Source organism: Halichoerus grypus, chromosome 11 (assembly GCF_964656455.1).
Source record: "Halichoerus grypus chromosome 11, mHalGry1.hap1.1, whole genome shotgun sequence".
NCBI classification, from domain to species: domain Eukaryota; kingdom Metazoa; phylum Chordata; class Mammalia; order Carnivora; family Phocidae; genus Halichoerus; species Halichoerus grypus.
The window spans coordinates 91,716,494-91,729,556 of NC_135722.1; the positions used below are offsets into that span (position 1 = coordinate 91,716,494).

Here is a 13,063-nt window from a genome sequence, read left to right on the forward strand (position 1 = left end):
ACGTTTGATTTGGAAGTCCCAAGGAAGAGTTTACAACAGGTATTGAAACATAAATGAGGCTTTTGTTGTCAAAGACTCAGTTCACTCACATCTTTATATAAATGATGGTATTTATTGAACTACCAACTCCTCTTAAAGGAAGTAAGTTTGAACTGCAGAAGGAATTTACAAAGTAGAATTACTTTTTGGCAGTAAAAGCAGGTAAGGATGTGGTTTACCAAAAGGAGGCCATGGAGTGTCCATTACCTAAGCCTGCCATCATTCACCTAACGTGTAAATGGTTTAGGTCCTCTTCTTAGAGATGATGAGGATGAGATGGGCTGCTTGTAATATATAATGTAAATGTGCCAAAGAAAGTGTAGACGCATATAAAGAAAGCTAAAAATAGAATTCAAAAATAAGAAATCAGCGAGTGTAGGGAGTAACCCAGGTAAATATGGTTACTTGCGCTAAATATTAAAACGAGCTCTATATAAACTTCCTGGCAACTATGGCAAAAAGGTAAATACACTGATTTTCTATACTTTTCAATGTCCACTGAAGAGAGGAATACCAGGTCCTAGTTTTGAAACCTAAATTTACGTTAAAGAGGCTCTGATAGTGACGTTGGATAAGCTCTTACCTTTCCCTTAGTTCTCTATTCAATTAAGTAGGGATGTATCACATAGCTTTCATATACATGTGATACACTACCCAGACCCCTCCTCCAGGAGTGAGACACCAGTCAGCTAGTCAGTCTACCTCCCTCCACCCCCACCCCCAGACTGCCTGGAGCAATGATTGGCCAAGGCTTCCAGGTGACTTCCTGGAAGGAAGTTCCTTTTGCCCAAGGGAGCTGTCTCTCCCAAGGTTAGGCTCCCTCCCCAGGGGCAGCCTGAATCCAGTGGCTGGATTACAAGGTACAGCCTCCTTGCCCCAGTTAGGACAACTCTGAAGGTTTATCCCAGTTCCCACACCTCACTTTGGGTTAGCTGAGGCCTCTGTTGCAACTTCTTTGTCTGCCCAACCCTGTTCTGGTCAGTCTCGCACGGGTGTTCTCAAGAGCCCTCCTCAGTAAGCCTGCTGCACTGACTTCTCAGACTGTTTCCTGGGACCCCTCTCTTTTAGCATTAAAGTAAACATTAGGAATAATAAGTATAAACTGCTTAGCCCAAATCTCGGCGTACAGTAGGCACTGAGAAAAATGGTAGTTACGGTTTTTACCTTCATTGCATGGAACATTGAGCCACATATGGAAAATGTTTGATTTTTGTAGACTGCATTTTTCCTATGGCTATTGCTTTTAGCAATCCTCATAAAGGTAAGAGTAAATATAAAAATGCTACCAAATGAGCTATAAAAAGGGTTATGATTGCCTGAATTTCTTTCTAACAACTTCCTAAATAACTTCAGGTTGCCCAAGGACAAATGCATAAACTTAAAACATGCTTATTTTCAGGTCTTTCATAGAAAAGGTATTTGTCAGCATATGAATATGTGTTCTTTTCATGCATTTATGATCTGTAGTTTACACCATGGAAATGCAAAAAAACCCCCAAAAACCCACTTTTTGAAGTACAGTTGACCCTTGAACAACATGGGGGTTAGGGACACCAACCCCCTGTGCAGTCAAAAGTCTGGGTATAACTTTTGACTCCCCAAAAACTTAACTACTAATAACCTGTTGACCAGAAGACTTGCTGATAATATGAGCAGTTGATTGACGTATTTTGTATGTTATATGTATTATGTATTGTATTCTTACAATATTCTTACTGTATTCTTACAATAAAATAAGCTAGAGAAAAATATTAACACAATCATAAGAGAAAATAACTTTACAGTAATGTATTTGTCAAAAAAAAATTCATGTGTAAGTGGACCCTTGTAGTTCAAATCCGTGTTGCTCAAGGGTCAACTTTAATTCAGTATTTACCCTTTTTAAAACAATTGTCTGAATCTTGTCCCAGATTCAGTCAAGACTAACCAGATACCATGATGGAGGATTTCTAATAACCTTACTTTTTAGATGATTTTGTCTGGATGTCACAATCAAATATGCAAAATTTACTAAGGGAAAGAATTTGTATTATAGATTATCTTTGCATAATAGATGGTAGTTTTTAGTAAGAAAATAACTACAACACTTTCATGGTTCACATGAAAGGAATAAAGTGGCTTACTGTTTTGGCGGGGGAACTGCTCTGCACCATTTTCCTTTTAAACATTGGTCTCGTTACTAGCAGAAAGTACCCTGTGTTTGGGAAGCAGTACAACGTTGTAATGATAAAACTGTGTGAGGTGTTTTTGTAATGTGTGTGTGCATGTATGTGTATGCGTGTGTAGTTCTTAATTATGGACCAATTAGTGCGCAGTGCAGGATGTTTGTGTGGGAGACCTTTACGGATGAATGATTCTCCCCTGCCATCCTTGAAATATTTTAGATAACTCTCTTGAATATGTTTTTTTTAGTTCTCACATATTAATAAAAGTTAACATTTTAAATATCATTTGAATACCACTTTGAGGTGGTGCCCCAGGGTGTGAAGTACTGAGAAAAAGATTTAACAGAGATGCTAATACAGCAACTTCAGAAGTGATGGAGGAGGTCAGGTGAAAATAACCTAATCCAGGTTAATTCTTTACCAAACAACTGATCTTTCCCCCCATTTAGATGGAGAGGAAGTTCTAGACAAAGAGTGGTATATGACTGTCTTTGATGACTATAACTATCTGTTGCTGCTTATGTCTGAAATAGTTAAGTAGTTCAGTAAGCCCTAATTTTTTGACCTGTCTTGTTCTAAATAGAGCAGCACTTGAGGATTTCATGCCTAGGATTCTCGTATCCCAAAGAAGCCCTTAAGCATGACTACACTTACTAGGTAATGCTTGTATGGTGTTGCTGCCGATAGGAGATATTGTATAAGCACCCATATGATTTACCTACAGCATAGGGTTAAAAATTTATGGTCCTATGAATATAGTTCCTTGGGCAATGGAAAATGTTTGTTTTCGACAATTGGTATTGTCCTTCTTGAGGGCTTTTCTTCTTCATAATCTGAATGGACAAGACCCTCACCTGCTAGCATGGAGGAACCTAGAAAACTTAGAGGAGCTGATGCTCACTGAGGATCAAAGTCTCCTGAATTATTTGTTCCACATAAGAATCTCCCTCATGAAGACAGTACTGACCAGTTATAGACACAAAAGTGAGTCGTTCGTAGCCAGATTTGGAATGTGGTGCAAGCTGAAAAAATGCAATCCTGGACAGTTCCCCACAGAGCCTGGGGCTCCGGAGAGGTAAGATCTCTTGGTTTCTGGTGGTCATTCTCCTGTTTGCCCTATTAGAATCCAGGAAACAATTGAGTCTTTTTTCCCTTTTCTACTCTACTTTATATCCTTGAATATTTTATTTATTTAATTTGTAAGGCATAAGAAATAATCAAATTTGGACAGAGCGACAGAGCTCTATTTGGCGGGTGACCCCTCCCCCACCCAAAGAAAAGTATAACAACAAGAATGGTAGATATTTGTTAAAATAGCCCTTGCCCTCTGCACCTATTCCCTTGGTTACAAAGGGAATTTGCTTTGCTAATTACAGCTGTATCTATGTTTCAGACCCTTTTCTGCTCCTGCTTTTTTCAAGTAGGAGCCTTACCTACCTTGGATTTATTGATTCTATAAATATAATACACCACTGTGGTTATACAGTGAGTTTCCTAATTTTCTCCGCTAAGAAAAAAAATTGATCTTCTTGCGAGTGATTTACAATGTTAAAATCACCTTAATTCATTTACTTAATAAATATATATTGAACCCTTATGTGATAGGCACTATTCTGGGCTCAGGGAAACCATGAACTAGGCAGACATAATTCCTACCTCCCAGAGTTTATGATCTAAGGAATAGTTCTCTTAGGGAACATTCACATGTGAGTGGCATTTGGTACCTTTTCTTTTTTTTTCTTTTTTGCCAAATCCCTTTCAAAGGAATACTTATTTGTCTTGGGTCCTTGTCTCCTCTTGTTAAGTGAGGAAGGTGGACTACATGATCTCTGAGGTTCTTTTCCATTCAAAACATCCATAATATTTTGGAAGCTGGAACCTGGTTTGCTCTTAGAGCCTTGGGCAGCTCCACCCACCCGCTGCCAATCAGTTTATTATATAATGTCTTACAAAAGAGATTATCTGGCAAGGATAGTGATATAGACAGGTGATGAATAGTGTCAAGTGCTCAAAAGAGTTAAGGACAAAGTTTGAGGGTCATTCTTCTTAGTAATTAAGACACTGCTCACCATGATATGAATGATTTCAACAGAATAATAGATCAGACTTAGTCCCTTAGTCCGTTGCGTAAGGACTAACTAGTGTAGACACTGCCTATTTCTTTGAGACCCTTTGGTCTTTAGGCAGTATTAAAATGGGAGGATGCTAAAGCTTAGCCATTGTGACTACTAAGGAAAGTAGTCAAGACTTCCTTTCCTATACTTGTTTCTAGATGTGTGAATGTCCCTGTTGTAAGTTGTCACCTTAGGTAATTTATCTAGCATCTGTATTGATAAGTGAATCAGATAATGAATAATCACGTATTATGTGATTCAGTTGGAACAGATAATCGGCATAATTTATGAATCATTTAATATTGCTTAATTGCCACTTCAGAAAAAGATTTCTTCCCTAGGAGGTGGGGGGGAAAAGTGCTGTATTTCTGTGATGAGTAAGTAAATTGATATCCTTTTATGTTTTTACTGCTAGGAATTGTTTCTTTCCAAAAGCAGGGGAATTTGGCTAATTTACCTCTTAAAGGAAATATTAATGCTGCTTTATCTGAATGAGCAGGATACGGAGCAAACTGGTTAAATTGTCCTTAAACTGGTTGTCCCAATCTTTAGACTTTCTTGTAAAACCTAATACACAACTTAAGTCTACCTTGTTTTAGGGCTTCTGACTAATACCCGTTCTGTTCTTTTATGGAAGAAACCACACCATGGTAGAGAGCAGCTTTTTAACCCGGGGTTCTTGTATGGGCTCTTCAGAGAATCCATGTTCCCCTTGAAATTGTATGGAACGGTTTCATATATGCGCTTTTCTGGGGAGGGGATCCATGACCCAAAAAAGTTTAAGAGCCTCTGTTCTGGAGAGGAAAAGGAAAATTTAAGAATAAAAAGATCTTTCACTTGCCAAAACCTCCTCTGTAGCTCTAAGAAGTGGGGGAGTGTGAAACAAGTGCTGTATTTTTGGTCTTGGTTTTGATTTGTTGGGGTTTAGGGTTGGTTGGTTTTAAGGGATTTAGGTGATTGGCAAATCCACTTGCCAGATTTGATGGAAAACCTAAGAAAATAGGTGGTAAAACTTCTGCGGGCCCCAGATGGTTTTTGCCTTGAGAGACTTCCTAATCATTAGTTACAGCTCCATGTAATGTACAGACACACGTAGTAATATGTGCTGTAGTCATAACATCCCTCTTACTGTGTGCAGAAATGTGTTTATTTGCTTATGCCCCCTGTTTCGGGTTTTTTTATTTTCCACCTTTTGTGCTCACAGTAAGAAACTAAAACTAATTAAAGAAATTTCGAATCTCTAAAAGATACTGAAAGAAACTCAGTGGGTTTTTTGCTGTTGCTGTTGCCTCTTTAACTAAGAGCAACTTGTTTTAACAGTTACAATAAAGCAATAACTTTTTTAAAGATTTTATTTATTTATTTGAGAGAGAGCGCACAAGCAGGGGGGAGGGGCAGAGGGAGAAGCAGACTTCCCGCTGAGTGGGGAGCCCGATGTGGGACTTGATCCCAGGACCCTGGGATCATGACCTGAGCTAAAGACAGATGCTTAACCCACTGAGCCACCCAGATGCCCTAAAGTGGTAACTTTAAAGGAAGAAGATAGATGTATTTCACAAGGACCTTTTTTGCTTCAAAATACACATCTGCTTAGGCTGAGGTATTGTTTTTAACACTTTTATAAACAATTAGTCATTGGAGATTTGCCCCCAGGATAATTTCCCCTATCGCTTGTGGAATAGAACATGTGATTTTTAAGACTCTGACTGCAAATAAGTATATTCTGTATGTAATCATTTGGGTTTTAAAAAAATCTCAAATCTATCATTGAGTTGCCAGAGGGTTAAGAGCAACTATGTAATCCATTTCTAGTTATGGCCAGTTTGACAATTACGTTTGAAAATCTGTTTCACTGCTTGTTTTTCTTATAACATTGTTTCCTGCTATTATGACTAAGCTGTCCTGCCTTGCAGTTTGACTTTGTTTTTCATCTGATGTCTTAGACTGATCACGCCAGTGTTTCCTAAACAACACATTTATGTAGCTATTATGCCTTATTTCCGTTCCTCCTTATTACAGACCCTGTCCCACCTGTAGTCAGTTCGGTTAGAACGGTGGTTTTGTCATGGTGATTATTTTATGATTGTATGAAATGGGGCAAATTTTGAGAAAATGATTGAGCCAGTAGCAGAACTGGTGGGCATATGCCCATATGATTCATTGAGTTTGCTTCCTGGAAGGAATTCAACCCCTCCCGCTTCCCGAAAGTCAAAGGAGGGACTGGAGGACACGGGAGCGGAAGACACCTTATTTTTTTTACCCCCAAAGTAGCTCACGTAATGTCAGGAAGGGCTTTGATGAGACCACTGGCCCTACTTGTAGATCTTATTTTCCAAGCCTTTCATTATTTTATTTGCCCTTTTCTGAACTCTGCAATTTCCCTCTCTTGTAGCTGGTTCGATGCCCAGAACTGAACGCTGTGCTCCAGCTGTGGCCTCATCGGTGCTGAGTAGAAAGGAAGAGCCACCTTCATAGCTTACATGTGATTCCTCTGCTTGCACAGCCCAATACTGGAGTGACTTACTTTGGCAAGACAGCTGCACTGTGCACTGTATTTGATGTTACGTGTACTGTAACCCTGGGTCTTTCTCTGCATTGCTGCCGTTCAACCCCCAATCCCGCCAATCTAAAACTCCTGCCTTTGTTTACCTGCCCCCCTCTCCCAAAGACTCCCCCCCTACATTCATCCACAATGAATGTCATCTTTATTCTCTCATTTCCTTTCACCCCAGTCTTAAACTTTGGCGAAACTTTCCCTCTGTCTATAAATGAGCAGTTGTCAGCCATCTTACTTTCCTCCCTGCTTTGGTAATGGGACGATCCTTCAAGTCTTTTCGCTGGTTCTTTTCCTGTTGGAGTCGTTAAACACTTGGCATTTCTTCCAAACCGGATACCTCCCAACTCCTCTGATTTGACCACTGATCAAGTTGTTACCTATCCTTCGGTTCTTCTTTCCAGATTGTCTTGACTGCTCCTGACTTCTGTCCCTCCGCCTGCATTCAAGATACAGTATTATCTCCCTCCTCTTCCCCAGGGAGGAGATTGTAATATTGATTTACCGTGGAGATTTCCAGCGATAAGGAAAGTGTTATTCTCAATTGTGGCTAGACTGGTCTTTAATAATTTTAAGCAAATTCTTCCCCCGCCCCCCGAGATCTTTAAAAAAAAATGCTAGAGGTTAAATTACCATACATTTCTAAGACTAGTGAGGTCAAGAAAGAAGGAAGGGCAGTGAGGTATTTGTGTTGAGTAGGAAATGGCCTTCTAAGAAAGCTAAACTGAGATTCTTGTTGGGTTTGGCATGGCTGTCTGAAATGGGAGGTGAGATTTTATTTTTCCTAGATTCTGGAGCATTCTCTTAATCTCAGATTTAGAGTAGGTTTTTAAGTTGGCTTATTTAGGACTGTTGACACACACACACAGTCATTTAATTGCCTGCTTTGGTTCATCATCTAGAGTGTGGGAAGTGTAACTTTTTCTGATTGGAAGGTCTCCATATGTTCCTTTTATCCCTTTCTAAAGTCCCTGCAGTTCCACTGAATTCCATTGTCTCCTGTAGTGGTGGTCAAGTTCATGTTTGAGTTCTCACTTTTTTTTTTTTTTTTCTATCTTAGTTGATGTGTCCCTATTCAAACAGCCTCTCCTTGGATCTGTGGATCTTTTACTGAACCCAGAAGGTATCTCTTATGTGTACTTATGTCTTGAGAGAGTTAAAGTCAATCTGGAAATCTTTTGAACATTATTTCAACATATCAAATTCCTATTATCATATGGATTTAGGAATTACCAAACATTTTTCCTGCAGGCCCCGGATAGATATTTTACGTATCAGCACATTACACTATTAAAGTGTATTACAGAAGTACACCAGGAAGAAAGAGATGGCAAGATCTCTTAGTCTTTTTTGATGAAATATAGAATGTACCCTCTGACTGTTCTGTATCTAAAATCATTAGATATTGCTGGTTTCCTTATTCACAATTACATAAGCCAAGGAAAATTTTAAGCTCAATTTGGTGGTTTCAAAGAAAGTAAATCTTTTCTGTGGTTTCCCACCATGTATATTGTCAAAGATTGGTGGCTTTGCCTTATGCCCCTATCACATCCTGATAAGGGCCGCACCTTTCCTCAAAGGAGCATCAGTTTTATTCCTTGACTTCTGAAATACCCCTCAGTGACAGATCCGACTGGGCTCTTTTGTGTGCTGCGTGCTTTTCTCTAGGCAGCCAGGAAGTGGTGAGCAGCGGTATCTCCATTTATGGCCTTGGAAGGGTAAAAGGGACACGGCTGGGACTCTCCATGTACGGTCCTTGGAGGACTTGAAAAGAGTGGTTGGGGTGTTCTTGGAGGCAGAAACTAGACATTGTGAGATAAAAATAAATTGGCAGGAGATGTTTGCAATTCAAATTCCAGTCCCTGCAAGGAGGGCAGAGGGCACTGGGAAAGGGGAGTATATAGAAAGTCAAATGAGATCTGCTGCAGGCATTTGTCTCCTTCCATTGGAAGGGTTGCCCTGTGACACATTTCCCAAGTTCATGCCTGATTTTTTTCTAGAAGGTTTTGTGTTATGTCGTTGTGACTGTCTTTTACAAAGAGAAAGAGAGGGAACACTTTTTTAAAGAGTGTATTAATCAGAAACTTCAGTTCTTTAAGGCATCATTGGAAGCACCAGAAGAGATCTCTAGAAAGGGAGAAAGGCAGGTGCTTATGCAGCGGATAGGCTGGCTGGTTTTCGGACGGGGTGACTTGACTAATCACTGCTCTGTTTATGTCTGAGGAAGATCATCCTATGTGTCATGCTTTTATTATTCCTTTCGCCCATCTGGATTTCTGGTCTCCAGGGACAGATCTGCCAAGTATTTGACAGTGTGTTCTTGTCGTTTGTCAACCGTGATTTAAAGATACGGAACCTTCATGGAGGCTCTGTAAAGATTATTAGGAGTTGTTTTAGTTTGGTGAGAATATGCGATATATTAGCTTATGGAAAGTAATCTCACATTTAGGAGAAACCTACAGTCTGGCTAATGCGTATAAATTAAGTCTGAGGTGAACCGGTTTTGCAGAGTTGAGTTAGAAAGTATTTGGGAGCCATCAGGGAAAAAGGGTCTTGTCTCTCAAGAAAATTCTGAGTGAAGTCCAGTCAAGGAGAAGGGAGGTTAGAAGGAACAAAAGGGAGCAGAGATGGGATAGACACTGGACAGCACTAAACTAAATGTGGATGCTGGCACTAAGTCCTTGATTTATCCTTTAAAATATCATGTAAGACAGAGTTAAGGAAACTGGGCTAATGTATGCATTAGAAGGCCATGAAGAAAATGGAAGGGTTGGGCACGATAACAAAATCGTGCAGGTTTTCTCTGTGGACTCACATAGTGATTTTTATTTGCACAAGGCAGAGAAAGAAGTGAAATGATACCCTGTCCACCTCACTTCCCACCCCACCCCCCCACCACCAAGAAGAGGAAATTATTGGCCTCCTTTGTTGGTTTGTTTAGCTGGCAGTTTGAGTTGGTCGAATAGATGAGTACTGGCTAATGTTTCGGTGTAGGAATGAGTGTATTGTTTCTTGATAGTTGATGTTTGAGACTGGGGATCTGTAGCATAACTGATTTGACCTCCTTCAAATTGTAGCAACTTCCCTAAAGACAGAGTCAGTTAGTAAGGACTATGGACTTTGTAAGTAATATGTTTTCCTAGCTGATTCGTTTAGGCAGTTGTGTTTACCCTGTTTTCCTTCTTAGGAGTAAGGAAGGTTATATTCTTTGCTTTGGGAAATTCTTCTTTCTGTCCTCCCTTCCCTCACTTTTTCCAAATTCTGGGCACAAGAGCAGTTCTTTCTCTTCTGTGGCAGGTGTGCATCCTATTGGCTGGCTGGTATTTCTTGTTTTCTTTTTTTTTTTCCCCCTTATTCTTTTTAAAAGGGGGGGGTGGGGGCATAAAAATATGTGTATGGGGTACATGCAATAATGTTGTAATGTTTCTTGTTGTTTAATGGATGATCAATTGCAAAATAATTGTTTGAACTATAACATGTTTGCGTAAATGCTAAATTAGTTTTGTTTTTTTTTCTAATATAATAATGAATTTGAAATCTAGCATTCCTGTAACAATGTGTCTGTGTTTGTCTGTCTGTGTCTGTCTAATAGTAATTAATATCTGTGGTCCGTACCTGGAAGAGGAATACAGCTTTAAAGGAATAACAAAAGACTTTGTGTCTTAGACCCTTCGCAGGTGTTACAGTCGGGTGAAAGAACATGGTGTTGGGAAAAGAAAGAGCAGTTACACATTTGAACAGTTGGAACAGGTGTTTGGTCAGGGAGGATGGGATGCTCAGCCCTGCCAGCCTGTACTTATTAACAGTAGTGGCTTGTACCAGGAGCTGGGGTCAGATGGCAGCGCTATGGAGGAGTATCCACAGGAGGACTGGGGAAACCACAGTCAGGATCTCCATGGCTATCCAACAGATCAGGAATTGGGTAAGAAAGCTCGTGTGTGTGTGTGTGTGTGTGTGTGTGTGTGTGTGTACAGCTTTACACGTGCACCTGTCCTTAGTACCTGGCACATCGTCTGGTGCTGCTCAGCACAAGGCACACGGCCAGCCTCCCTGGGGCAACCTGGGCATCGTTGCTTTAGCCCTAAACTGCGAGCTGGTGCTTTGCTGTGAGTCATTTGGATCTGGCTACGAGCAGAATTCCTGAAGACCCAGAATTCCTAATCAGTGACAGGTGGAATCCTATGCAATTTAAAATATCCCGCACCGTCTAGGTCTAAGACAACGGCCAAGAACGTTAACTCTTGGCGCACATGCTCTAGACATGACGGTCTTTTCCTTCCTTTATCCCAAATACTTTTCTGTTTATGAATTGGGAAAGGTCCCCAGCCAGATTTTAGTCTGAACAACAACAAACAAACAAACAAAAAATAGAAGAGAAGCCTCAGTTTATGTTGAAAAGAGCTGATATTCGAATTTTAGCAGTGATCATACTCCTTTAAAATTCAGATTCACTAAGGATCCCATCCAGGCAGTAGCTGGGAAACAGAACTCGTGCCCATCAAATCCAAACTGGGGTGGCCTCATTAAAAGGGGGTATAGGTAGTTGTTTTTTTGTTTCTTTTTGCAACAAATGCTCCAGTTTGGGTTTTCGTAGTTTGGAAGTTCGAGTCCAGTTTCTGGTGCAGGAGCTGTGCTTTGGTAGCAAGTTATGTGATGAGTGTTCACTCCTAAGTAAATGTTCTGACTCCCCAGTGAGCTACTGAGGCAACCTCCAAGAAGTATAAGTAGGATTGGCACTATAAATGTGCTTCCCTAGCTTAAGATAAAAGTGCACAGGCACGGCTTTACAGAATTCCTGATGATGGAGAAAAATGCTAATTCAAAAGAAAAAGGATTAAATGCTAATTATCTCCTATAAATGCTATTTTTTTAAATCTCTCAAATATTGGAAGGGAAAAGGAGAAAAGAAAGAAGCTATAAAACTATAAGACTGATGCAATGTAAGAGACTTAAAGATCGGGAGAATGAAAAGGGCCGATGCCAAATGATCGCTACCTTTTAATTTCTAAGCGGTAATAAGGTCTAAATTGCTTTGGCATCCCATTATTCGGGTTTTGCCCTAGAGAGTTAAGTTCCACCCAAACCTTTGGGAAGAAAATAATAACATGCAGAGTGTATTGATCGTGATATTGGGGGGAATAATTGCTCTGTAAAACCTACATAGAAAATCTAAATAGAAGAGAATCATTTTTCATTCTCGTTCCTTTAAAAATCATGTTTGCAGTGAAATTAAGCTTTAAGCTCCTAGCTACAAATCCACTGGTGACCTTGAAGAATTTTATACTTGTAGAGCTGGTTTCTGATCTTGCATATAAATGTATGCATCTCATTATATAAGAGTTATATTTATAAATCTGACATTGGATTTGACACTAGAATTACAGACTTGCATTGGAAAGTATGAAATGAACAGTAAATAAACACAGTTACTTCTCTACTTAAATGTATGCTACTTAGAAAAATACGATTTTTAGAAAAATATAATTTGTTTCAAAAACCTTGCTTTTCAGATGAAATACCTGTCACAAAGAGAACATTAAAAATAAAACAAGAGTCTTCTGAAGAAGCACAGTAAGTAGATGCTTCTTTCTACAAAGTGTATTTACCTAAACTTAATGACCGTTGGGAAGACCCAGAAATGGTGTCATTAGGCACGTATGGAAAATACAGACATACCACTGAGGGGCAGGTGTACTCATGGTTTCTCATCTGCTCAGCTACGTTTGCCAATAGTTAATCTATGGTGAGAATTTTGTATACAACATGAAGAAATAAATGTATTAACACAAAAATAAGTGTGTTGATGGTGTTTGCCTGTACTCGAATGTGGCTATGTGCGTGTTTAATTACGGTACAAAGATGATTCACGGGGCCCTGAGTTTATCTGGGGTTGGGTGAGATGACAGGAGGGCCAGAGGGGCACTTACATTCCTTACGATATTACACTTTGGAGATCAAAGAGTGAGCTCTTAGGTGGCCTTTTTATACATTTGGAAAAGAAAGCTGTTGACGGATGCAAGATGGAGTCCCAGGCTGGGGTCCTTCTCCTGGCTACATCACCTGACCCTCCCCTATAGAGTTCAGCATTATCTCTTCTGTAAGGAGACCACAGGTCTCTGAGTTTCAGTCAGTGTTAGTATGTTTGTAGTTCTTTTAAATAACGTTAAGGAAGTCCCTGATTAAATCTATGA

The 13,063-nt window shown here is 39.8% G+C and overlaps 1 protein-coding gene across 7 annotated transcripts in view; it reads left to right on the top strand.

The window, feature by feature from the left end:
- MSANTD2 (Myb/SANT DNA binding domain containing 2) overlaps positions 1 to 13,063 on the top strand; it is a 31,439-nt gene that overhangs the window by 13,505 nt on the left and 4,871 nt on the right. The window contains exons 2-4 of one of the 7 annotated variants that reach the window (XR_013442557.1): positions 7,933 to 7,995; positions 10,695 to 10,794; positions 12,383 to 12,401. Coding sequence is in view for 5 of the 7 variants with exons in the window: in XM_036123263.2 (XP_035979156.1) it covers positions 10,539 to 10,794; positions 12,383 to 12,443 (317 nt within the window). In the remaining 2 variants the exon portion in view is untranslated. Of the gene's footprint in view, positions 1 to 6,710; positions 7,996 to 10,538; positions 10,795 to 12,382; positions 12,444 to 13,063 lie in introns of those variants that run through there. The other 6 variants (XM_036123267.2, XR_013442556.1, XM_078058813.1 and 3 more) reach the window with 6 other exon arrangements.